The 27,573-nt window shown below is 37.1% G+C and overlaps 1 protein-coding gene across 1 annotated transcript in view; it reads left to right on the plus strand.

Annotated features, from left to right (window-relative positions):
* The window catches only part of Cul4b (cullin 4B), a 110,093-nt gene extending 83,527 nt beyond the window's left edge, over nt 1-26,566 (plus strand). The window contains exons 6-23 of the mRNA XM_057760539.1: nt 42-145; nt 773-842; nt 2,055-2,128; nt 2,873-3,035; nt 3,208-3,297; nt 3,597-3,679; nt 4,379-4,446; nt 5,672-5,790; nt 8,005-8,197; nt 9,469-9,573; nt 10,353-10,463; nt 11,423-11,508; nt 13,018-13,125; nt 14,082-14,195; nt 15,145-15,250; nt 16,446-16,618; nt 18,054-18,206; nt 24,390-26,566. Of these exons, the coding sequence (XP_057616522.1) occupies nt 42-145; nt 773-842; nt 2,055-2,128; nt 2,873-3,035; nt 3,208-3,297; nt 3,597-3,679; nt 4,379-4,446; nt 5,672-5,790; nt 8,005-8,197; nt 9,469-9,573; nt 10,353-10,463; nt 11,423-11,508; nt 13,018-13,125; nt 14,082-14,195; nt 15,145-15,250; nt 16,446-16,618; nt 18,054-18,206; nt 24,390-24,485 (2,016 nt within the window). The 3' untranslated portion in view covers nt 24,486-26,566. The remainder of the gene's footprint in view (nt 1-41; nt 146-772; nt 843-2,054; nt 2,129-2,872; nt 3,036-3,207; nt 3,298-3,596; nt 3,680-4,378; nt 4,447-5,671; nt 5,791-8,004; nt 8,198-9,468; nt 9,574-10,352; nt 10,464-11,422; nt 11,509-13,017; nt 13,126-14,081; nt 14,196-15,144; nt 15,251-16,445; nt 16,619-18,053; nt 18,207-24,389) is intronic.
* The last annotated feature ends 1,007 nt before the right edge of the window (nt 26,567-27,573 follow it).

The following is a 27,573-nucleotide window of genomic DNA, read 5'->3' on the forward strand; positions in this document are numbered from 1 at the left end:
CCTCTATCCTGTCGTAATGAATTATGTATTCTATCTTACAGGCTGTAGAAAATCTTTGTTCTTACAAGATTTCTGCAAATTTGTATATGCAGCTGAGACAGATCTGTGAAGATCACATCAAAGCACAGATTCATCAATTTAGAGAATATCCTTTTCAAAACAGAATATCTTAAATTTGTTTCTTCTCGAATATCTCTATTGGAAGTGGAATGCCTATGTTTGGTAGACTATTTTTGTTCTTTTATTTCTAAAGGAAAAAAGGAAAGTTTTGAAATTTCAGTTTTAATTAGGGTCAAAATCTACATGTGTGATATTTATTTAAGTAAAAATTTCTTGTTGTTAACCTTTTGTTCTGTCAGATTTCCATTGAGGGAAATCTTAAACAGAAAACATAATGTTTAAGTTTAGATTTAGCAGGCTGGAGAGATGGCTCAGTGGTTAAGAGCACTGGCTGCTCTTCCAGAGGACCAGTACACACATGGTGCCTCACAACCATCTATAATAAGATCTGGTGCCTTCTTCTGACCTGCTGGCATACATGCAGGCAGAATAATGTATACGTTATTAATCTTTTTTTTTTTTTTAAAAATGACTAGATTTAAAGACAGGTTAAGTGGGATCTAATTTCCTGAGTTTAAGGAATAGAATTATGTTCTATAATTTATTTAATTTCATTTGTTCTATGGGTATTATATATTTAAAACAAATAAGACAAAAGGTATACATATTGCTTGTATGAAACACTTTAAAGTATCCTTAACATATGTCTCAGGGATTCATTGGATAGTGTTCTTTTTCTAAAAAAGATTGATAAATGCTGGCAAAATCATTGTAGGCAAATGGTAAGTTGTACTACATAATTCATTGCAAACAAGTTCAAGTGCTAGAATGTTTCGACAATTTTGTTGAAGGAATTATCGGGTAGCTGAGTGGTAAAGCACTGGCTTAGCCTAAGTGATACCCTGGCATATATCCTGAGCACTGTATAGTAATAGAAAAAAGCCTTTATGGGCAGAAGTGTTAGCACACAATTGGAGTTCCAACACTTGGGAGGCTGAGACAGAAGCATTATACATTCTAGGCCAGTCTGGGCTACATGGTAAGACGCTGTTGCCAAAGAAATAGGTGAATAAAAACTTTTGTAGCCGTGAGGCGCTCCATAATTGTTCTTTTTCTAAATTGGAAGCTGATTTGGGTTAGATTTTTACTTTAAAACTACAAATTATAGGTAAACATTTCAGAATGATTTCCATTCTAGAGTCTTTGTTGTTCTTGATAGCAGTTTTTGTGTTGAGGTTAGGTCTTACTCTGTAACCAGACAAGTTTGAACTCACTATGGAGCTTATGCCCGTCTCAAATTCATGGCAAGTCCCGCTGCCTCAATGTCTTGAGTGCTGGGAATTATGTGCATCAGTCATCACACCTGACTTCCTTTCTTTTTTTCTGAATTATTGACCCCGAATTATTTCTCATTAAAGTTTAATCTTCCTCTGTTAGTCTTATTGGTAATATCCCCATAGATTATTTGGCTACTTATAAAAGTTGGTATTTTAGTTTATTTAGATGATGCATTTCTTCATCTTCCCTAGTCTGGTATTATTCTATTAATGTAAATAGAAGTCTTTAAGTTCATTTCCTACCCCCCTGAATGCCATGGGTATAGTTTAAGACAGTTTTACCTCCCAGCACTGCTGCTAAGGAAGAACTAACTATACCTTGGATTCCTTCTTTTTTTTTCTGAGATAGACTCTCACTGTGTAGCCCATGCTGCCCTGAATCTCAACATCTTCCTGCCTTAGCCTCTTGAGGGCTGGATTTGTAGGCATGCACCCCAATATTACCTCTTGTTTCCCTTTTCAGTTACTTCTTAAGTAACAAAGACATCAGAGGGCCATCTTAATTTTCTGTTGTCTAGATTAATACAATAGTTTAAAGATAAATATATGAGGTATTTATTTGAATGCTGGATAGTCTGTTTAGTATAAAAATCTTTCAATTCTCATTAAGAGCTACAGTTTCAAAATTTCAAAAATTGCTTGATTTTTTTTTGACAGATAATGATCAGGAGCATTTTTTTGTTTCTGGATAGAACTTACGTTCTTCAAAATTCCATGCTACCCTCCATTTGGTAAGGATGCCAGAGAATTACTATGAAAAAAATTTGTTATATATTATATAACATTATTATAACGAAAGAGATCAAGATGCATTCAGAATATTCTCCTAAAATTTCTCATTTGAGTTTTAGCTTTTCTTTTTGCCTGTTTTAATATGGTAGAAAGCTAACTTTCAGTCATAGAGTATGAAATTTATATGTAAAGTATGAAGATTAGTTTACTATCGAATTTCTGTGCCCAAATCTTGTTATTGCTGGTCATTTAAGGTTTGTTTTTACTTGTGACTGTATACTGAAAAGTGTGTCTGTTCGTGAAAATAAAATAATAGAATGAATTGGTCCCTTATCAGGTGTTTAGCATATACTTACAGTAATGATTGAAATTCACTGACTTTCAAGTTCTTAAGCCACTTACTAAATGACCAAATAAATTACTCAAATCCAGTAGAGTGAAAATTATTTTATGTCTTTGAACTAGTTTTATCTTTGATTTGACTGAGAAAAGGTAGCCACCAGAGGAAATAAGACACTAAAAAAAGTTATAGAGGAAGCCAGGAATTCAGTTTCAGTTCCCATTAAAGACAAAATGAGCTTCCTGTATGCGTTCATAATGTTGCTCAAAATTAAATGTGGATTTTATTCTTTTATAATCACTGCTTTGAAGTCTGGGGCTCCAGTTAACATGAGATAAGTTAACTAAGCCTGTTCAGACATTGTATTGCCAGTTTAGATGATGTTTTTTTCTTTTAATTTTAGGGACATGGGATTAGAGTTATTTCGGGCTCATATTATAAGTGATCAAAAAGTTCAAACGAAAACAATTGATGGCATCCTTCTCTTGATTGAGAGAGAGCGGAATGGTGAAGCAATCGATAGAAGTTTACTTCGAAGCCTTTTAAGTATGCTTTCTGATTTGCAAGTAAGTTACACTTAGCACTCAACTGTGCTGCCTGCGAGTCTGATTCCTATTCCGAGTTTGAAGTTTGAAATCTACAGTCAGAGTGCTGTTCAAATAGAGTTCAGATGAGATGGAAGACATTCAGTCCATATTTAATGACTAAACAAATACTTTTGATTTTTTTCCCTCCTAGATTTACCAAGACTCTTTTGAACAACGATTTTTAGAAGAAACTAACCGGCTTTATGCAGCTGAAGGTCAAAAGTTAATGCAAGAAAGAGAGGTATTTAAAAATCATGATTAATAAATCCACCACCTCTTACATTAGATATTACATTGTAGAACACAAACTTCCCTTTGTATTTATATTCCCAACATTGTAATGCTCTTCTCTCACTTAGGTGCTCCTTTCTTTTCTCTCTTCTTAAAGGCCAGAATTCTGGATCATAACTCTACCTCTAATTTTACATATGATTCTACCCTGTCACATTTGACGGGGCTGATCCCTGGATCTTTTGGACTTGACATTTTCTGAGTGATTTAAGGGGAGGAAAACAATAATATAAAAAACTATCTTTGTAGGTTCCTGAGTATCTTCATCATGTTAATAAACGCCTAGAAGAAGAAGCAGACAGACTTATTACTTACTTAGATCAGACCACCCAGTAAGTATTACATACTTAGTCTTAAAACTGTTGGTAAAGCAATTTAAGCATCTTAAACATGTTAGTAACAATTTTCAGGTCTGACTTAATCTTTAACAATTGTTTTCATAATGCAAACTTCAAGTTATTATCTACCTAAACTAATTAGACTTAATCAAGGGTTTGATTATTGTTTGGATGTGTTAAATAGTATTAGGGGTTAATCTTTAAAATTTTTGGTGTTTTTGATGCAGAGTTTCAGTAAAACCCAGGCTGCCCTGGAACTCACAGTCCTCCATGCCAGCTCCCAAGTTCTGGGATTACAGGCATGCACCACCATGCCCGGCTTTTAAAATCTTTTTAGTGATTAAAACTCAGTAAGTGGGTGTTCCGAGAGAAACTGCTTCTGTACTTTTCAGTCTTACTAACCAAGTAGTTCCATTAAGCAGCATAGATAACTGTTTTACCTTAGTAAAAAGCTGAGAAACTTGGAAAAAGCTAGGCACAGCAAGACCTTGAAAAACATTACTTTGAGCAAATTCTGAAATGTGCATTACTTTTCTTTAGGCATAATGCAAAATAAATCTTCAGCACTATTAAATTGACACATACGATAGAAATGACAAAATTAATGTAAAATGAAATATTTGGCATCTTTTCTCTAGAAGTTTGAAGTGTCAGAAAGAACCTATCTCAATAATTCTGTTTTCCTCCTTTTAGGAAGTCACTAATTGCTTCTGTTGAGAAACAACTTCTAGGTGAACATTTAACAGCAATACTTCAGAAAGGTAATTGGCAATTTGTAAAAGATTACTAGGGCTGGAGAGATAGCTCAGTGGATAGGGGCATGTGTTGCTTTTGCAAAGGACTCTAGCAGTTCCCAGTACCCACATGGCAGCTTACAACCCTCCAAAATTCTAGTTTTCAGGGGATCCAATACTCTCTTCTGTCCTCTGTGCACCAGGCATTCCCACTGCACATGCATTCAGGCAAAACATAAGAAATAACGCATAATTCTTAACATATAAAATAAAAAAATAAAATCTAAATGAAAAAACTAGATACGGTCACCATCGAGTCTGCTCAGAAAGTTCAAATAAATGCTATCCCTAACATGTGACACCCTAGTCTTTTTTTTTTTTCTGAGACAGACTTTCTCTGTGTAGCTCTGTCTGTCCTAAAACTCACTTTGTAGGCCCCTGTCCTAGAACTCACTTTGTAGGCCATACTGGCCTCCAACTTAGAGATCCACCTGCCTCTGTCTCCCTAATCTTAATCAGTGGTGGAAGAATGGTCTCAGAACTGTTTGTCTCAGTTAGCCATTATTAGTAAAAACTGCTTATTAATAACTAAGCATCAGAAAGAAAGGAGAATGTTTTGTGAATTGTTTTTTGTATAGCAGTTTTAAGTTTTTAGTGCTCAAAATCATTTTATGGAAACAGCTTGACCAAAAGTTTATCAAAGAATTTTGAATTTAATGAAGAAAAACCTAAAACTTGATGAGCATGTAATTCATTTCTGAAGACTGATGAGTCTTTCCCCTGTTCATTGTGCTAAACTTTCTGTTGTTGCCAGTTTCCTGACTGAAAGTGGAACTGAGAACAGAGTTCTGCTGACTAACACCAGTCAAGAAATTGAGCTGGGTGGACTGAGTCAGTGATAAAACATTTTAGTGTATATGAGTTGCCCTGAGTTCATCCAAAGTACTGCAAAGCAAAAAGAGAAACAGTGGCAATTTGGACATGTAAGAATGCAGTAAAGGAAGGTATTCCTTGCATTTCAAACTCGGTGTGTGTGTGTGTGTGTGTGTGTGTGTGTGTGTGTGTGTGTGGTGTGTTTCTTTGCATTGTAGAGCCAAGAACTTCTAAAGCTTAGTGTTCTTACAGGATATACTTAATATAGTTTAGACCAATATATCATAATAGTAATTTCAACTTATATTTCATTAAAATGCATGACAATTTTATTCACTTTTTGATTCTCTTATTTTAATGCCAAAATGTTTCAAACCAGGTTTAAATAACCTTCTTGATGAAAATCGAATTCAAGATCTGTCTCTTCTGTATCAGCTCTTCAGTAGAGTTCGAGGTGGAGTTCAGGTTCTCTTACAGCAGTGGATTGAGTATATCAAGGTATTAACCATTTACCTGTTGAGTTTTCTCTTGAATGTTTTGTAATCTATATACCAAGAATATCAGCACTTCTTGTTAAATGCATTTTTAAGGAAGGATTTTTTTTTTATTTGTTCAAAGAAGCTCATGAAGGCCACCTCTGTCTGATGTGTTATTGGCAGTTGGTAGTTTCTTGGAGAGGAAGAGTTATTTTTTTATTGATACTTATTGAGCTCTACATTTTTCTCTGCTCCCCTCCCTGCCTCTCCCCTCTACCCTTCAGTCCTCCCCGAAGGTCCCCATGCTCCCAGTTTACTCAGGAGATCTTGTCTTTTTCTACTTTCTACTTCCCATGTAGACTAGATCTATGTAAGTCTCTCTTAGTGTCCGCATTGTTGTCTAAGTTCTCTGGGATTGTGGTTTGTGGGCTGGCTTTTTTTTTTTTTTTTTTTTTTTTGGTTTTTCGAGACAGGGTTTCTCTGTGGTTTTGGAGCCTGTCCTGGAACTAGCTCTTGTAGACCAGGCTGGTCTCGAACTCACAGAGATCCGCCTGCCTCTGCCTCCCAAGTGCTGGGATTAAAGGCGTGCGCCACCACCGCCCGGCTGGCTGGCTTTTTTTGCTTTATGTTTAAAAATCACCTATGAGTGAGTACATGTGATAATTGCCTTTCTGTGTCTGGGTTACCTCACTCAAAATAATGTTTTCTAGCCCCATCCATTTGCCTGCAAAATTCAAGCTGTCGTTTTTTTCTGCTGTGTAGTACTCCATTGTGTAAATGTACCACTTTTTTCTTATTCATTCTTCGGTCGGGGGCATTTAGGTTGTTTCCAGGTTCTGGCCATGACAAACAAAACTGCTATGAACATAGTTGAGCACATGTCCTTGGGGCACGATTGAGCATCCTTTGGATATATACCCAAAAGTGGTATTACTGGGTCTTGAGGAAGGTTATTTCCTAATTTTCTGAGACATCACCACACTGACATCCAAAAGGGTTGTACCAGCTTGTACTCCCACCAGCAATGCAGAAGTGTTCCCTTTTCCCCACAACCTCTCCAGCATAAATTGTCATCAGTGTTTTTGATCTTGGCTATTCTTACAGGTGTAAGATAGAATCTCAGAGTTGTTTTGATTTGCATTTCTCTGATGACTAAGGATGTTGAACATTTCCTTATGTGTCTTTCAGTCATTTTACATTCCTCTGTTGAGAATTCTCTGTTTAGGTCTGTACTTCATCTTTTATCGGATTATTTGTTCTTTTGGTGACCAATTTCTTGAGTTCTTTGTATATTTTGGAGGTCAGACCTCTGTCTGATGTGGGATTAGTGAAGATCTTTTCCCTTTCTGTAGGCTTTCGTTTTGCCTCGTTGACTGTGTCCTTTGCTTTACAGAAGCTTTTCAGTTTCAGGAGGCCCCCTTTATTAATTGTTTCTCTCAGTGTCTGTGCTGCTGGGGTTCTATTTAGGAAGTGATTCCCTGTGCCATTGCATTCAAGTGTATTTCCCACTTTCTCTTCTATAAGGTTCAGTGTGGCTGGCTTTATGTTGAGGTCTTTGATCCATTTGGACTTGAGTTTTGTGCATGGTGATAGATATGGGTCTATTTTCATTCTTCTGCAGGTTGATATCCAGTTATGCAGCAACACTTGTTAAATATGTTTTCTTTTTTCCATTTGATATTTTTTGCTTCTTTATCAAAGATCAATTGTTTGAAGGTGTGTGGATTGATATCCGGGTCTTCTATTCAGTTTTAAGGAAGGAATTTTAAAAAATAAAACATTTGAAATATCAGCCTGGGAATGTAGCTGTGTGACATATCAGCAATAAAATTTGAGTGATATTGGTTGGAATTTCTAGCTCTATGACTTAAATCAGTGAATATGGGAAATTAAAGGATTGTTAGCATTCTGCAGTCATTTGGTTAGAATAAAGTCTAGGGCCTAACAAGTTTGAACCACACATCTTTCTTCCCTCTCTTCCTCATCACATTCCTATGTTTAAAAGTACAGATCTGACTTCCTTAACAATAAGAAAAAGCTTCTAGAGTCTTTATGACACCCCATTAGGATATCATGTGTACCCAATGGTTATTTAGTTTTGTGTTTATGAGTAAGTATTGCCTATTTAGGTGTTTTTCCTTCAAAGACAGTTCTACCTTTTTAAGATTGTTAAATACATGTGCCAACTTAGAATATGATTTGGTGATTATTCTCATTATTCCATTTTCATTTTCAGGCTTTTGGAAGTACTATTGTTATTAATCCTGAAAAAGATAAAACCATGGTTCAAGAATTGTTGGACTTTAAAGATAAAGTTGACCATATAATTGATACCTGCTTTCTGAAAAATGAAAAATTTATCAATGCTATGAAAGAAGCATTTGAAACATTCATTAATAAAAGACCAAATAAACCAGCTGAACTGATAGGTATGTTTCACAGTCTTAGAACATTTACTCTGAGGTGAAACCATATTATACCTATATCTTACATGTTTGATTTTGCTTAGGTAGTAATACCAAGTCTGAAATTGTCTCTAAGGACATGGGTGTAAGATATAAATTCCTTCAAACTAAATAGATTCTCAAAGCCTTCGTGTTAAACAAAATATATTTTCTTTGTGAGATAGAACATTGGACCCTGTTTACTTTTAGTGATCAAGCTTGATTCTGTGCTTCCAAGCCTATAGTGATTTATAAATGGGGCAGAGTACTATTTTCAAAGGTCTCTAGTTACAGCTACAGGAAAAGGGCCGCTTGAAATTTAAGTAATGTTTAAAAATGCTGACCATCTGTGTAAAATTTCTTTTTTTCTTCTCTCTCTGTCTCCCTCTCTGTCTCCCTCTCTCCCTCTCTCTCTTCCTCCTCCTCCTCCTCCTCTGCCTCCTTCTCCTTTTCCTCCTTCTCCTTCTCTCTTCTTTCTTCTCTCCTCTCTCCTGTCTCTTCTCTTCTCTTCTCTTCTCTTCTCTTCTCTTCTCTTCTCTTCTCTTCTCTTCTCTTCTCTTCTCTTCTCTTCTGTACTAGGGTTTGAACCCAGAGTCCTGTACATGATAGGCAAGTACTCTACCACAGAGCTACATATACCAGAAAGTATACTCTGTCTATTGTCAGACTTAATGCTATTAGGTCGTGGTATTTAGTAGCCCCATGATATTGATAGTTAACTTGATCTCCCTTATATAGGAAACGTATATAATGCATGTACATATAGCTGAAGAGTATTTTGTTGTAGGAACGGCGGGGCTGTGTTCCCAGCACCCAGCCGCCCGCATGGTTACCTTTACACCCGAAATAATTACACGGAAACTGTATTCTTTTGAACACTGCCTGGCCCATTAGTTCCAGCCTCTTATTGACTAGCTCTTACATATTGATCTAACCCATTTTTACTATTTTGTGTAGCACCACAAGCTGGTGGCTTACCAGGGAGGATCTTAACCTGCCTCTGTGTCCGGCGGGAGAATCATGGCGACTGTCTGACTCGGCTTCTTTCTCCCAGCATTCTGTTCTGTCTACTCCGCCTACCTAATTTTCTGTCCTATCAGGGCCAAGCAGTTTCTTTATTAGTTAACCAATGAAAGCAACAGATAGATACAAGACCCACCTCCATCAGTATTTTATAGTCCTATTTGGTATTGTAGTGTTCAGCACCTTTTAGACACCCATGGTCACTAAACAGCAATGTTGTTTCTCCATTTTAGCTAAGTATGTAGATTCAAAACTTCGTGCTGGCAATAAAGAAGCTACAGATGAAGAGCTTGAGAAAATGCTGGATAAAATAATGATTATATTTAGATTTATCTATGGTAAGTGTTGGTTATTACTGCTTTCATGTTTTTCTTTTAAAACAAAGTTCTCTGAGCTACATAGTGGTAGATACCTGTAGTCTAGAATTCAGAAAGCTGAGGAAGCATTGATGTATAGATTACATAGTTAGAATCAGGACAACTGGGGCAACATAGTAAGGCCTTGTCTCAAAACAAATGAAAAACAAAATAAATAAAGCATTCCTAGAGGATCTAGATTGTTAGGGACTGGAGGTTGCATTTTATTCATTGCATATCTTTAATTCCTTAAGAAGGGTTGAGGAAGCTGGACAGTGATGACACAAGCCTCTAATCTCAGCTCGCTGGAGGCAGAGGCATGCAGATCTCTTGAGTTCGAGGCCAGTCTGATCTATAGAGTGAGTTCCAGGAAAGCCATCTTACATGGAGAAACCCTATCTCGAAAAACTGAAGGGAAAAAAATAGTTGAAGAATGTGACTAAATTGCCTTGGGCTTTGACCTTTGCACTATTAAAAAACTGGGATTTTGCTGCTTGTTTTAAATCTCTTGAATTTTGGTGCTAACCAGTACCAGTGTACTAAAGTTTTTTTCTGAAGAAAAGTTAATATTTTTATTAATAGTTTTACAGTAAATAACTTTTGAAATGTCTGGCATAGACCTCCAGTGTTCTTAAGTTTAATAAACTTGAATGAAATGTATAAAGTAAAATAACTCGAGGTGCTGTGATTAAGCTTTTTGAAGCCCGTTTGTTAAACTTTACTTGGCTTATCATAAGTGTTATTTTTTTTATTTAATATAGGCAAAGATGTTTTTGAGGCCTTCTATAAGAAAGATTTAGCCAAACGCCTATTAGTTGGCAAGAGTGCATCTGTAGATGCTGAAAAATCAATGCTGTCTAAACTGAAACATGGTATGTTTGCCATTCTCTTTCCTTTTTTATTATTTCAATTTTTCCTTTCTTTAATATTTGAGGGAAATGCTGGATTAATTGTACTATTTTCACTGATTGCTTTCTTGTTAATCAATTCATATACACATGATGAAAACATAAACTAAGAGGGCGGGGGAGGGGGAGGGTGGCTCAGTGGGTAAGAATGCTTTCTGCACAAGCATGAGGACCTGAGTTTAAATCCCAGCAAGCCAGGTGGTGGTAGTGCACACCTTTAATCCCAGCACTCAGGAGGCAGAGGCAGATGAATCTCTGAGTTTGAGAGAGTAGCCTGGTCTATGAGAGCTTGTTCCAAGATGTCTAGGACTATTACACAGAGAAACCCTGTCTTGAGAAATAAATAGTTCCCCAGCACCCAGGTAAAAAGGCCATGTGTATATGTGTAACCCCTGTGACTAGGAGTTAGGTGAGAATGGGAGACGAGGATCGCTGGGGCTTCTTGGACACCAACTGAGCTCCTAGAAAACAATGAGAGATTCCGTTTCAAAGGAATAAGGTAGAGTGTGGTAGAGCAGGACAGCCAGTCCTCTGACTTCTACATGCATGAATGGGTACCTGCACCTGTACACACATCCCTGACCCCCCCCCACAAACCCATAAATTTTAAATGAGCTTATGAGGATCCTAGCCTCTTGTTAATGTCCAAAATTGTTGACTTTTTTTAAAGATAAAGAATTATTCTTCTGTATGTGTGTATAAAATGTTCCTGAAATACCTGAAAGTGGATAAGGTTGCTTGCTATAGGATTAAAGAGTTTGCCTCTGAATTAGGGCACCAGCTGGGGGTAAGAATTTTCATTCTTACCAAAAGTTACAGGTCATATTTTATGCCCAAGTAAGATTTGCATTTTATTTTCTAGTTTTTAAATTTTTTGCTTGTACTAACTTGAAATATTATAACTATACAAACATCTTCAATAGAATGTGGAGCTGCATTCACCAGCAAGCTTGAAGGGATGTTTAAAGACATGGAACTTTCAAAAGACATCATGATTCAGTTCAAACAGGTAAAAGTGAGTTAAAGTCTTAATTCCTTGAACTTAAGGATATTTGAGTTAAATTTTTGTGGCACTCCATATTGATGAGGATAAATAGAAACATATATAACTTCATAGCAGCTTAAACAGTACAGTAGAAGAAAAAGACCATCAAAAAATGTAAGTATGTTTGACCTAAGTCAGGATTTAATTTTAATAAATATCTAGAGTGCCAGGCAGTAGAGGCACACGCCTTTAATTCCAGCACTAGGGAGGCAGAGGCAGATGGAGCTTTGTGAGTTCCAGGTCAGCCTGGGCTATAGAGAAACCGTGTCTCGAAAAACCAAAAAAAAAAAAAAAAAAAAAAAAAAAAAAAAAAAAAATTAAGACAGACGGAAATACAAGTAAAATAATGTATTAGACTAAAGTTAGCGTAAGAAGAACTGTAGCTAGACTATAAGATTGGGCGCTTTTTTTGATGTCTGATCAGTTGGAGGATTTGCATGTTCAGAGCTTGTAATGGGAGAGAGGCGAGGTGATAAAAGGTGGAGGTGGTATATAATACCTCTGGGGACATTTGGGGTGAGAAGCTGAAGCTATAGTTTTTGAAGACATTGAATTGATAGAAGGCTATTTTAAAATATTTTAAGAACATAGCTAGATGTAGTTTTTATAACTGCAGCTTCGGCTGCTTTGAATGCTGAAATAGATAAGGGCAATAGAGTGAGACCCTGTCTCAGATAGCAGCAGTAGCAACAACTAGGTAATATTGATGGCAAATTAGATTTTATACTCTTAGAGTTTCGGTAATGGCTTCTTGATCATTGTATTGAAGGTGGTAAATAAAACTGAAGGACTCAAGAAAGTTTAGTCAGTAGGTTCATGGATCTTATAGTATCTGCCAAATAGGATTATCCTTTCCTCTTCTTCCTTTCCCACTTAATGTCACCACCTTCAAACAGGGAATGGAACATCTGAAAAACCAGACTCTTGGGCTGGCTGGGGGTGAGGAATGGGAGTTGCTGCAAGGTGTTCCAATCCATGTAGGGGTTTCCAGAGGTGGGGACTACAGGTGGCCTTGGGGGAAAAGAATGGATAAGAGATTCTGTAACAGCCTAGCTATATGTGAGAAGTTGAGTTAATAATGCCTAGGATGTTTTCATGGGATTTTTGTATGCCAGTATATCAAAGTAGCCATCTGTAGATTTTTCTACTCCATTTTGTGTAACCTTCAAGTCTTAATAGTTAATTGACTTTATTTTCAGGATGGTTAGTATTCACACATATTTTTAGAATAAGGAAATTCTTAAATGAATCAAACTGAGCAGTGGTGGCACACGCCTTTAATCCCAGCACTTGGGAGGCAGAGAACTCTGAGTTCAAGGACAACCTGATCTGCATTGTGAGTTCCAGGACAAACTTCAAAGCTACAAAGAAACCCTATCTCGAAAAAACCAAAAAAAAGTCAATATTATGGTATGACATGTATACTTCTTGGTATATATGTTGATCTCAGTGTATATATTGATCTTTTTATAGTATATGCAGAACCAGAATGTACCTGGCAATATTGAATTAACTGTGAATATCCTGACAATGGGTTACTGGCCAACATATGTACCCATGGAGGTCCATTTGCCACCAGAGGTAAGAGTAACTGTTTCAGACTAAGCTGTAGGTATAGAAATCACACTTTTTTCTGCTTTTCATTTGAAAATATGTGCCTTTTAAAGACTTCCATTAGCAAACATATCAACAGAATGAGTGTTAATAATTTATTCTTTTACTTCAATTTCCAAGTTCACTTGAGCACATTATTAATGAAAGTATGTTTCCAAATTTAGTGCTATTTTCCCCCAATTCATCTATTTCTTAGGTTATGACCCCTTAATCTTCCTAGCTGTTAAAAAATGTTGCCCATATTTCACCTTAAGGCAGGACTGGTGAATATGATGGATAATTGAGTATCCCCTAATGCCTTGGAAACAGTCCCACTCAGGACCAAAACCTAGAAGGTTAGAGAAAGATACAGAGAGTCCTCTATGAAAGTATCTTGGACGGCCCAGAGAGTAGATTTCCCTCAATAAGGGAAGAACATGGTGAAGATGAGGAGAAAGGGCAGAACTTGAACTTTAGAAAGGCTCACATTTAATAGATAGTAAGAAGAGGACCTCCAAAAGAAACTTGGGCAGAAGCGGAAGCGAGAGAAGGGAATCAGTAGAATCAATGGAAGCCCAAGTCACCAGACGTGAAGGAATGGTTAAATAGAGTAGAAGAGCTAAAAGAGTGTAAAAATTGCTAAGCCCTGTTAAAGTGATGGATACTTACTGGATAATCATGAAAGCTATGAGAAGTTATTTCAGATGGGGTTAAGAGAGGTGAGAGGAAAGTCATTGAAGTTGCCCAGGGGTGAAGACACCTTCTTGCCACCAAAGCTTCAGCTCTGAAGTTCAATCCCCAGGAGCTACAAAGTGGAAGAAGGGAACTGACTCCTGAAAGTTGTCTTCTGACCTTCATGATTATGACAATAATAAATTTTAAAAAGTACTGAAGGTGGTATTGCAGATGCAGCTTAAAGAAACACTTATTTTTATTTGCTTTAGATGGTAAAGCTTCAGGAAATTTTCAAGACATTTTACTTAGGCAAACACAGTGGCAGGAAACTCCAGTGGCAGTCAACTTTGGGACACTGTGTGCTAAAAGCTGAATTTAAAGAGGTAAGTGGATATTCCCAAAACTTAATTTCTGCCTTCATCTTTAATATGGAAGTCATGTCCCTTGTTTGGAAGGTTCAGGCTGCTGTTTTATAAATGTGACTGTGATACCACATGGCAACAGTGATAGTTTGTTATAACTTTGTGTGTTTTTTAAAATGATCACCTTTTCAACAATTGAGTTGGCTCTTCTCTAAAATTAAAAGCAATAATCTTTGTGTAGCTGTGGATGTAGAGTTCACGTTATCTTGTCAGAAATTATGTTACTGGATGCTAGAGAACAGAGTGGGAGATTAAAGCAAACAATGTCCATCTTTAAATAAAATTCCTACGGCTGTTCATTATTGATCTTAACCAAGTCACAATCCATTTGAAAGTGGAGCCTAGTGGCACAGGGCTGTAATCTTTGGGAGATAGAAGCAGGAAGATTGAGAATTCAAACACTATTTGGCTAAAAAGCAATTAAGTCTAGTGTGAGCTACATGAAAGCTTGTCTCACAAATGCATTTAGAATAGCAATTCCTTGCTGCTTATCGTGAATATTCATAATGATACACAGAGGACTGAGTTATTTTCATTACTTTGTTTGGTTTTAATAAGGATTATTTAAAAACCCATTAATAGACAAACTAATCCTTCACCTTGTTTTCTGTGGAATCATACCTAAACCTCAAAGTGCACATTTTATTGCTACCTGAAGCAGGGTTTTGGTACTGTTAATCTGTGCTTTTTAACTCACTAATTAAAAATGCTTTTCCTGTTGACTCCCCATGGGTAGCCTTGCCCTTTCTGAGGAGTTGGGTGGGGCAAGGTGGGGAGAAAGGGGGAGAGGAGGGAGGGAAAACTGTGGTTGGTATATAAAATGAAAAAAATTTTAAATAAATCTTAAAAATGCTTTTCCTATAAGATTTTTTTTGATTTCTAGGCTAACTTCTGTCTTTTCTTTTAATAGGGCAAAAAAGAACTTCAGGTCTCTCTTTTTCAAACCCTGGTGCTGCTAATGTTTAATGAAGGGGAGGAGTTCAGTTTAGAAGAGATCAAGCAAGCTACCGGGATAGGTTTGTATTGCATCTGTCAAGTAGCAAGCAATTGTAGTTCTCTGCTCTGTGTTGTAGTCACTGTGTTCAGAGCTCAAGGAAATACCAGGAAGTAATCCTCTCCTGTAGACCTTTTTAAAATGATTCATTCATTTCTATAAGTGTGTGTTGTGAACCTGTGTGAGTATAATACACATGCGCAGGAGCCTGTTGAGGCCAGAAGGGGGGGCATTGTATCTCCTGGAACTTGAAGTAGGTGGTTGTGAGTCACTGTGTTGGTGCTGGGAGCTGACATCTATCTGGTCTTCTGAAAGACCAGAAAGTACTCTTCAGTGGTGTGATGTCTCTACAGCTCCCTCCTCTGTATTGATAATTTCAAAACCAGTAAGTATCAGTATGTAGTGCTAACAAAAAGTGTGTTAAGAGAAACAAGATTGTGGAAGGCAGTGGGAGTTGAGTTGGGCCTTCAAATTTTGGTTGGAAGGAAGACATATGAAATAAAGGAAATAGTGTAAGAAAGACTTGGGCATTGTAGGTAGAAAGATGAAAAGTTTGTAGCTTAGAATGGTGAGCTCTAAAACTCAGTAGGTAAGATGTAGAGATAGACTAATGAATATAGCTAAAGCCTATGCTGTAGTGACTCAAAGTATATAACTTAAAAAAAATAAACTATTTGGGCAACTTAGCTGGCATTGATAGGGCAAGCCATCTGGAACAGAAAAAAAGAGTCTCGTCTAGAAACTATAGAGATAATTCTGGCATACAGTCCTAAGGGGCTTCTTTTAGAATGATTCTAACAGAAATGAAATTACTAGAACCATAGCGAAATGAAGGAGAAGGAAGACTTAAAAGATGATTCCAGGGTTTTCATTAGGTTAGGTTAGTAGTAGTATCATTAGCAATGAGACAGAGAGTTAATGGAGAATACAGCATACTGGAGTGATAATAAAATAGCCAAGTGCTGTGTCATTTTAGTCATTTACCTGAGAGAAGGGAAATGTTGCGTCACAAGTTGTGGTAGTTGTCCTCATAGCGTGACAATAAATGCTTTTAGAAGACAACTAGAAAAAAATGTTATTGCATAGCACAAAGAGCAGGTTTTGATGACCTGGGGGAGGGAAAAAGTTTAATAAAGAATGTGTAAAAATTAAATTGATGTTGAATCTAGTGTTCTACATGCTACTAACAAATAAATGACTAACCATTATTTCTTCAGAGGATGGAGAATTAAGGAGAACACTGCAGTCACTAGCCTGTGGCAAAGCTAGAGTTCTGGCTAAAAATCCAAAAGGCAAAGATATCGAAGATGGTGACAAATTCATTTGTAATGATGATTTCAAACACAAACTATTCAGGATTAAGATCAATCAAATTCAAATGAAAGAAACGGTAAAGCTTTTGTGCTCTCATCCTACTATATTAGGTTTATGTTTGTTTATAGAAGAAATTTACAGATTGAAAAATTATATGCTTGAGTGTTTTACCTGTCTATGTCTCTGCATCACATCAGGCCTGGGGCCCATATGTCAGAAGAGGGCATTGGATCCACTGGAGCTGGAATGGCTGTTAATGGTGCTGGGAATTTATGGTGCAGGCCCTCTTAACTACTTGAATCATGTTTTCAGCCCCAGAATTTACAGTTTAATTTTTTAAGATTGATTATCTATTTCTTTATTTATGTGTGCAGTGTTCTGCCTGTGCACCAGAGAAGGGCACCAGATCTTTTTATAGTGATTGTGAGCCACCATATGGTTAAGGCCAGTGCTCTTAACCTCTGAGCCATCTCTCAGTCCCACAGTTTAATTTTTTAATGCTGCCATTACTATTAACTAAAGTAATATGTTTCAGTATTTGCTTCTATGTTTCTTTTTATTGGGGAATCAACTTAATAGGGTTGGAAGTCGATATAATTGGGTTTTTTTGTTGTTGTTGTTTGGTTTGGTTTGCTTTGGTTTTTTGAGACAGTTTCTCTGTAGCTTTGGAGCCTGTCTGGAGCTAGCTCTTGTAGACCAGGCTGACCTCGAACTCAGAGATCTCCCTGCCTTTGCCTCCCAAATGCTGGAAATAAAGATGTGCGCCACCACCGCCTGGCTTTTATTTGTTTGTTTCTTTTTGTTTTGATCTTTTTCTTCAGATAAATTTATGGAAGTAAATTTTTTGGCTCAGTGGGTATGAATATTTTAAATTTTAGGGTAGGCCAGAGGATACTTCCAGTATCATTCCTTAGGAACTATCTTTGTTGTTTCTTTTTGTTTGTTTTTATTTTTGTTTTTCGAGACAGGGTTTCTCTGTAGCTTTGGTGCCCATCCCAGAACTAGCTCTGTAGACCAGGCTGGCCTCAAACTCCCAGAGATCCGCCTGCCTCTGCCTCCCGAGTGCTGGGATTAAAGGCGTGTGCCACCACCGCCTGGCCTCTTTGTTGTTTCTTGTGGTGGTCTCTTTGCCTGTAACTCACTAATTAGGCTAGGCCAGCTAGGTATTGAGTTCAAGGAACTGGTTTTACATGAGTTCATGAAAATCTAAATTTAAAAATCAGGTCCTCATGGTTGTAGGCAGGTACTCGACCAACTGAGTCTTTATCACCACAGTTCTCAAAGGTGGTGTTTTTCTCTTAATCTGTATAGGCTTTGCTTTATTGGTACAGGGCAATATGATTAGAACAGAATGGAGCTATATTTGTCAAGGTTTTTTTCCTCTTGCGTCTGTATTTATAAGGTCTCATTTAGATAAGTCAGAGTGCCTTTAGAACAGTAACACTGTTAAGTCCCTAATGTACAGTTTGTGTTAATAATTAAGTTTGACTTCATTTGATAATTTTTTTTAGGTTGAAGAACAAGCAAGCACTACAGAAAGAGTATTTCAAGATAGACAATACCAAATTGATGCTGCGATTGTCCGAATTATGAAGATGAGGAAAACACTTAGCCATAATCTTCTTGTTTCAGAAGTCTACAATCAGCTAAAATTTCCAGTAAAAGTAGGTGTTTTTCTGTCTCCATAGTGGACTTGTTATAAATGAAAGAGAATACATTTGATTCTAGACCCTAATCTTGCAAATATAGATGAAAAGCTTAAAGCCATTTGGAATGACAGGTATTTATTTTCTATAACCATGCGTGTGATTCCCAAAAGAACTTTTGTTGATATATGTATACAACTGATAAATTGGGGAAACAATTTACAAACCCTCCTCCCCCCGTACTTGAAAGTTTAGTGAGTAAATGTGGCTTTGAAAGTTTTAAAGTTAATTTATTACCTATCTTTTGAATCTTCTTTTCTGAAGATATCTTGGCATTTGACATATATGGTTATTAGATTGAGTTATATCTTGTTTAGTTTACCTTATATAAATGTTTTCTCAAATTTGTAAGAGGCTGCTGGGTGTATCTTAGTGGTAAAGTACTTTTAGTGTCTTTTGAAAATGTCTAATAATAGTTCTAGTAAGCTGAAATTGGTCTATACACTGGTATGTTCCAGTGCTAATGTCCAGTAGTAATAAAGGTGTTTAGACAATGAGGTGTTGTACTATTTTCCAAATTTTAAAAGATTTCTAAACTGGGTGGTGGTGGTGCAGTCCTTTAACCTCAGCACTCGGGATGCAAGAGACAGGATCTCTGTGAGTTTGAGACCAGCCTGGTCTACAGAGCAAGTTCCAGGAAAGGCTCCAAAGCTACAGAGAAGCCCTGTATCAAAAAGCAAAATAAAAAACATTTCTAAACTTTTGTAATAATAATAGGCTCCTGGCTATTAAGATTCCTGGCAACTTAGGTCATTTAATATTGCTGAACTCATTTGGAATTGATAATTAAACTTAACTCGTACTATTACTTTGAGCTTAAATGGGATGGGAAGTATAAAACTGTCAGTATTAAGTTTGGTATGCATGTAGGTATGTAATAGCTATTACTTCTAAGAAGGTAGGATGCTGCTTCAAACCTCAGACTGCCTCCTCAATAGTATACTTACATGCTCGCCTAATCATTTTACCTCCAGCAAGAGCACTTACTGATACTAGAATGGAGGAGATCATTTACTCTATAACTTAGGTCATAACTAAGCCAAAGCCATTTGATATTTAAATCTTGGTGTTACTAAATGGAATTTTATGTACCTATTTTTCTTATTTGCTTTCTGTTTTGTTCTTGAGTTAGAGTCTTACTGTGTTCCAAGACTGACTTGGAAATCAGACCTTCATACCCATTGATTCTATATCTGTGACTTCAACAAACATCCTTTAAGAATGCGTTAGCTAAGCCAAGTGGTAGTGGTGCACATCTTTACTCCCAGCACTTGAGCCCATGAGTTTGAGATCAGCCTCAGTAATGTAATAAGATTCTCATCTTAAGAAAAAGTTGCATCAATATTGAATATTCATTATTTTCCTCTTCAGTATTTGAACTATAAATAACAGTATAAGAAAATTCTATATGTTTATATTGAATCTTGGATATTGTAAGTGATGTGAAAATATTTGTGTGTTTATATCAGGGTCTGACTGTAACTCAGGCTGACCTCAAAAAACACGATCCTTTTACCTCAGCTTCTCCAGTGCTGGGATTGTATGTGTGTGTCAGTACACCTGGCTGAAAGCATTATAAATTGTACTGGATGATAGCAGTAAGTTATATGCAAAAATCTGAACATTAGCAAATTTGGATATGTCAGGCTTCTAGAACCAGTCAGTCACCTGTTCATACAAAAGAATGCCATACACACACACACACACACACACACACACACACACACACGGTAGCTTTTTTTATTTAAGTGATGAGTATAATTATCAATGCATATAATTATCAATGCATGGTTATAATTTTTTAAAAGGATTTTATTTTCAATTATGTGTCTCTGTGGGTATTTACTTGTGTACAGAAGTGTCAGCTCCATTTGGAGCTGGAGTTACAGGCAGTTGTGAACCACCTGGCATGGGTGCTGGAACCAAACTTGGGTCCTCTTCAAGAACAGTGTACATTAATATTCCCTGAAACAGTTTCTCTAGCCCTATAATTTTGTTGTTGTTGTTGTTTGTGAGAGAATTTGATACATCCCAGGTGAGACTCAAATTCCCTTTGTAGCTGAGGCTAGGAATATAGGCATGCTCCATCATGCCCAGCTCTAAATTGTCATAATTTTTTTAAAGAAGTTAAGTGCTCTTAACTTCTGAGCCATCTCTCCAGCCCCAATTGTCATAAATTTTAAACTAACTACATGATTCAGAAATCCGAATCACTTGTATATGTAGTTAAAATTTATAGTTAGCCAGAAATATATAGGTGTGAGTTAATGTGATATTTTATCAAATTTCATGTAGTTATATGGATGTTTGGTGCTGGGTAATATAACGTAGGACCCTTGCATATGCTAGACAAGTGATATACCATCAAGAAAAAGTCTCATCCACTTTTGTTTTGTTTTTGCCAACCTTCTTGAACTCACAGTCTTTATTTCTCAGTCAGCCTAGTAGCTGGGATTATAGGCCTATGCTTCTACGTCTAGTATTTCATTTAGTTTATGTAATAAATTCTCTTATACATTTTTAAATTTGTTTGTATTGTTTAGTTACTTAATTTTATGTGTTTTTGTTGTTTGTCTGTTTTAGACAGTGTCTTACTGTGTACCCCAAGCAGGTCTTACTCTCAATCCTGTTTCTTCTGGCTTCCCACTTGCTGGGATTATAGAAGTACACTACAGTGTTCCAGCTGCATTTAATTAAATTTAACTTGATTTGAGACTTGGGTCTTAATTTGGATCTTGGTATGATACTCTGGCTGGCTTAGAATTCACTATGTAGACCAGGCTGGCCTTAGGCTCACACACATCTGTCTACCTTCGTTTGCTTCCTGAGTTCTTGGACTTAAAGCTTAGTAATGGTTTTAACTTCAATTTATAAAAATAAAAACTGGATAACTAGCTTTTACCTTGAGTTAATGATGTACTCGCCATTTCAAGGTATCTTTATTGAACTAAATAATGTTTCTCTTGTAACATGAAGGGGGCCGGCTTGTTGGGGTTTCTGTCCCGCCTGGTACCCCACAGCCGGCAAGCCCCAAAGAAAATCACACAAAGATCTCTATAAGTTATAAAGCTGATTGGCCCATTAGGTCAGGTTACTTATTAGCTCTAATAATTAATCCATTATTCTGATCTATTTTTGCCATATGGCTTGGTACCTTTTTCAGATGGCAGCTCACATCCTGCTGCTTCGGTGGTCTGGGCAGGAGTGGGAGGAATCAGCTTCCTCCTCCCCAGAATTCTCCTGTTCTCACTGCATCATTTCTACTTCCTGTCTGGTTTTCCTGCCTATACTTTCTGCCTGGCCAATCAGCGTTTATTTAAAACATGATTGACAGAATACAGATAATTCTCCTGCACCACTTCCCCCTCTTTTTTAAAAAAGGAAAATATCCATAGTCCATTTTTTGGGAATGTGGGCATAATATTCCAGGCTACTTCCAGCTGGTTGGGGGCGCTGATAATCTCATGGGGACCTAAAGAAAATTTAGAATTATGATCAAGTCCTGACTGAAGTATCCTGTGAGCCTTGATCATCTCAGGCAGCAGTCTTGAACCTGTTCTGGATGAAGAACTCAGACATCTGGGCCATCTATTCCTGCCAGAGATTTCTCAGGTGGTCTTCCTTTATCAAAGTTGATTTTTCTTAACTCTAAATAAATCCACAGCCTCTCATTTTCTGTGGAAACAAAAGCAAAATCTCTTCTCCAAAGTAACATACCTTTTGACTTCAATTTTGAAGTCAAGATATTTTCAAACACCTGTCTTAGATTAATTCTTCAGCATTTATAAGCAAATATCTTTTAGCAGCTGTTGCTCCTTCCTCAGCATTCAGACAATTTAAAGAGAGCATAATTGCATACAGTATCAAGATTCTCTCTGTATTTTCCATCTTAACGTGGTTTTATTTTAACCTCTATTTCTTTATTTTTACTTTTAACTTTTGGCTTTTTGAGACAGGTTCTCTGTGTCTTGGAACTCCCTCTATAAACCAGGCTATCCTTGAATTTACAGAGATCTGTCTTTCTCTGCCTCCCAGGCAAATCCTACCGACTTGTGCCACCACAACCAGCTACACTTTTCTTTTCTTTTCTTTTCTTTTCTTTTCTTTTCTTTTCTTTTCTTTTCTTTTCTTTTCTTTTCTTTCTTTCACTTTGAGAACTTTTAACCTTTAGCCTGTATATATTTTTGACACACTGTAAACCATTTAGAGGTTTTCTTCCTCTTTGAATCTCTCTTTACTGTATATCTCTTTCTGACCACATGAGCCTTTAATTCACTAAGCAATCATGGCTGAGGTTCTGGCCAGAGCCATGTTAATTGTCACAACTCTATGGTGTTTCAAGGTCCTTGCCAGGAAGCAAGCTGCAACAGTGTGTCCATAAACACGTTTCAAGGTCCTTGCCAGGAAGCAAGCTGCAACAATGTATCCATAGCTCCATAGTCGGGACCACCTGCTTGAAAGAGTCAGCGTTTTCCCTGACAGGACAGCCCAGAAAGCTGGCATTTTAAAACAGTGCAGCTTTTTTCCTGCTCCTGCTGAAACTGAAATGCTTTACTCTAGTCTTATCCCAAGCCTTTTCAGGCTTTCTGTGAATGCAGTTATTCACGTGGGTGCCATTCTGTAACATGAAGGGGACTGGCTTGTTGGGGTTTCTGTCCCACCCAGTACCCCACAGCCGGCAAGCCCCAAAGAAAATCACACAGAGATCTCTATAACTATAAAGTATAAGTAATAAGTATAAAGCTAATTGGCCCATTAGGTCAAGCTTCTTACTAGCTCTTGTAGCTTATATTAACCCATTATTCTGATCTATTTTTGCCATATGGCTTGGTACCTTTTTCAGCTGGGGCAGATCACATCCTGCTGCTTCGGTGGTCTGGGCAGGAGTGGGATGAATCAGCTTCTTCCTTCCCAGAATTTTCCTGTTCTCATTGCATCATTTCTACTTCTGCTTTTCCTGCCTATACTTCTTGCCTGGCCAATCAGCGTTTATTTAAAACATGGTTGACAGAATACAGACAATTTTCCCACACCATTCTCTAACTTAGAATGTGTTCCTGTGCCGGGCGGTGGTGGCACACGCCTTTAATCCCAGCACTCGGGAGGCAGAGGCAGGCAGATCTCTGGGAGTTCGAGACCAGCCTGGTCTACAAGAGCTAGTTCCAGGACAGGCTCCAAAACCACAGAGAAACCCTGCCTCGAAAAACCAAACAAAAAAAATGTGTTCCTGTGTGAAATTATGAGTTGAGTTTTTTGTATTTATTATAGAAATTATCTGGTTCTCAGAATATATTTTTAAAATAAAAGTAGGGGGCTGGAGATGGTTCAATAAAAGTAGGACTGGGAGAGGTGATTCAGCAGTAAAGCACACTGACTGCCAGACAGTGGTGGTGCATGCCTTTAGTCCCAGCACTCGGGAGGCAAAGACAGGCAGATTTCCGTTAGTTCTAGGCCACCCTGTCTACAGAGTGAGTTCCAGGACAGCTAGGGCTCTTACTCAGAGGAATAAAAAAGAAAGGAAGTAAGAAAGAGCACTGATTGCACTGATTGTACTTTCAGAGCACCTGGGTTTGATTTCTAGTATGTATGGTGGCCAATACATCTTTTTTAACTCATCTTCAGAGGATCTGACACCTTCTTCTGGCTTCCATGGATACTACACACATGTGCATAGACAAACATGCAAGCAAAACAAAAATAAATCTAAAAACATGGTGAAAATAAAGTAGTAGGAAATATTATATAATGATATGATAGAAGTATGATATTATAATATTTATATAGTGTATAAATAAACATCTTGGTGGGGGATTAAGACAGGATCTGACTGACAAACTCCAGACCACCTTCAAGCTTGTGACTCTCCTGCCTCAACCTCCTGAGCAGGGTCATAGGCAGGTGTCACCATACCTGCTTTTGTTCTTGCTCCCCCCTCATTTTTTTTAAAGACCATGTTTCTCTGTGTGGCTCTGGCTGTCCTAGAACTTGCTCTGTAGACCAGACTGGCCTCAAACTCACAGCAATCTGCCTGCCTTTGTTCAATTATTCCTAGCCCTTGTTCTCTTTTCTGATGGGATGTTGGTAGATGGGCTTATACTGGTGATTATGATCTTTGAATTGAAAATATGTTTTCTCTTACAGCCTGCAGATCTAAAGAAGAGAATAGAATCCCTAATTGATCGGGACTACATGGAAAGAGATAAAGAAAACCCAAACCAGTACAACTATATTGCATAGAATGTTGGCCTTGGAACATTTGTTGTCATATGCCATAGCCATTGGATAAACTAACTTGTTGAATCTCATGTTATTTGACTTTTTTTATACTTCCAATGACCAAATGAAACAGTGTAATGGAAATAGTTGCGTGGACTTTTCTCAGTGGTTAACATGCCCATTTAAAGAGTAATACTTAATCTTTAAGAAGAATGTTGTTGAACTCTTTGCATGTTATTTAGTATGATGTGCAGAAAACTCTTTAAGAAAGTTCCTGGTCTTCATGATTCCTTTTGGAACTGGGGATGAGATCCCTATGGCCATTAAAAGGGGGGAGGGGGATTCTTATACATCATCAATGAAGCAAAAGGTTTATTTGCTTAAAAATCACTTAAAGATACTTAAACTGCATGCAAACTTTATTTACTGTACAGAGTTCTGGATGTATTTATCAAATAGAAAAACCACCCTGGACTTGTTTGTTCACCCATTTTGTGGTTTCCCTTGAAAAGAAAAATAAGTTGTTGTTGCTTTGGCATTCTGTTACACTGAAGGGATTGGTTAAGAAACCTTATTTGGAAACAAATTTTTCAAGTAGGGTGACAGTTACTTCCATAATACCTTATATAGTCACATCCTAAAGGTTTTCATTTATGAGTATGGGATGTGTACATGTGACTTAGCCCCAAATTTACTGAGCTGATTAACAGGTACTTATTAAATAGATAAAATAGAAAAATTGCTGACCACCTTGCACTAGAAGAGCATAGTAAAAGGGGGAAATCCAGTTCTTTTTATTAAAAATGAATACATTATTAAAATCACAGAAGACCGAAATCAACCTGTTTTGTAGATTACAGGAACAAAAATCACCAGCTACTTTTTCATCATGCTTCAATCTTTAAATGTTGTTTGGATTGTTTGTCTCTAACTTGGGCCAATTGTCAGTTATTAGAGGCTTCCTAGGGTTTGCATTCCAGTTTTTTCTACTGAAGTGGGATTTTTTGGAAGCATCTCCTCTCTGTTGGTAAACAAAGCTTTAACTTTCATCCATCTCCTGACTTGCAGAAACTCTATATATGCTTCTCCCTTGTCTCCCTTATACACTCCCTATTTGAAAATGTCAAGTCCTGGATTCTTTTTTTTTTTAATTGCTTGAATTGAAGAGTTCTCATAGCCACTAGACACCTGCTTTTTCAGGGAAATGTCCCCAAATTGTTCACACACACAAAATAACAAAAGTGTTGTTCTTCACATTCAAAATGTGAGTAAAAGACTTCCCTTCATTACCAGAGGGTTTTGCTTTTCCTTCTGGTTTCCATTTCTATGAAGGGAATTGATTACTGGAGAGAAGCAGACAGTTTTAGTGTTTGCTTTTAAATGAGAACTTCTTCAGTGCTTCATTCACCAGCATATGTCCTTGTCTTTCTGAAGCCATTACAGGAGCTGCTTAGGTCTGAACCTTCAACTCGGTACAGATCTTATGAACCAAGATCTTATGTCTACTATTGATGGTTTTCTTGAATTCTCAGAGACCTGTGGCCAGATGTCTGTACTTTAAGTTGCCCATTTCTCTTTATTGCATCAACTTGCACACTGTTTGACTATATATAGTATTTAGAACTAACTTCCCAATTCTTTTTGAGCAGCTATTTCGTATATTTTTATTCAGCTCCTCCCTGATTTCCTTACAGGAGCTCTTCTGACAAGGAAATGTGGCTGTTCTGTTTACTGGACCATCAACATCAGTGTTGTAATTCATCCCTGTTGGTCTCTGGGGTATGGAGACTATTACATCACTCACTAGTTAACTTTTACAGAATTTTTAGGTGGAGTTGTTTCTACTAGGAGGCTCTTGATAACCACCTTCATTATCTTGAAGGTGGGTCCCTTTTCTGAGGTTCTTAATTCTTTGAAAATTTGATGCTGTCTCAGCTGAAAAACTAGCCAGACTATTAAGGGAAGCTGGTTAAGACACTGAAAAGTGATGGCAAACTACGTTGGATAATTGTGAATTTCAGTTGTTCTGTATCACTTGAATTTTTGTGCTTTTTTTCCCTGTGTATGTGGTGGTTCTATTTTTCTCCAATAAAACTTTTATTTAAAAAAAAAGTTTCTGAGGGAAGATTTTTAAACTCCAAATATTGAGAAAATTGTAAAGCTAGAAAACAAAGTCTTCCTAAGGACTTCCTTAATTCACATTTGACGGTTCACATTCAATTATTTTTATACTTTCTCTTTATTTTGTTAGTAGTTTTGAGATACTATGGAGGAGGTTGTAGTCAAAGGATAGTAAAATTCTCAGCATTCTTAAAAGTAGACAATTAGTGCCAGTTTAGTGGCAATCAAGCACAAGTATAAACATTTTTTTCAGTCAAACTGTCAAAGTGAGCAGTTTCATGTCAGTATGAAGGTAATTTAGATGGGACTTGGAAGGAGAAGAAGAGATGGTACTTATTTTGTTACAGTGCTTGCTTGATATTTTTTTAATCGTTTCTGTTCTAAACAACATATCACAGATATTACTCAGTATTTTCCTAACTCAGTTTCTGAGTCTGCTGAATGGTCTTAACATGTCATCTTTCCATAGACTTGAAATTCCTATTACATGTGTGTTTGTACAGTTTATTCCATGTAGTCATGTATATCTAAAGGATTGACAAGTTTATTTTCTATCCTAGTAGCGATAAATCTTGTCTTATTCTCTTTTTTGAGACAGTCTTCCTGCATTTCCCAGGCTGGCCTTTAATTTATGATCTTCATGCCTTGGGCTCTTAAGTGCTAAGAGTACAGCTGTGGACTACTGTGTTTTGTTTCACACATCATTAGTTGTATTTGTTTTAATGACCACATTGTTTAATATTGCACATGACAAAAATGCTGCATATTTCAATGTCCCATTTACATAAAACTGCCAAAACCATTTAAGAAGGACCCGATGGTGGCGCATGCCTTTAATCCCAGCACTCGGGAGGCAGAGGTAGGTGGATCTCTGTGAGTTCGAGACCAGCCTGGTCTACAGAGCTAGTTCCAGGATAGGCTCCAAAGCCACAGAGAAACCCTGTCTCGAAAAACCAAAAAAAAAAAAAAAAAAAAAAACGAACAAAAA

Source organism: Chionomys nivalis, chromosome X (genome assembly GCF_950005125.1).
Source record: "Chionomys nivalis chromosome X, mChiNiv1.1, whole genome shotgun sequence".
Lineage (NCBI taxonomy): Eukaryota > Metazoa > Chordata > Mammalia > Rodentia > Cricetidae > Chionomys > Chionomys nivalis.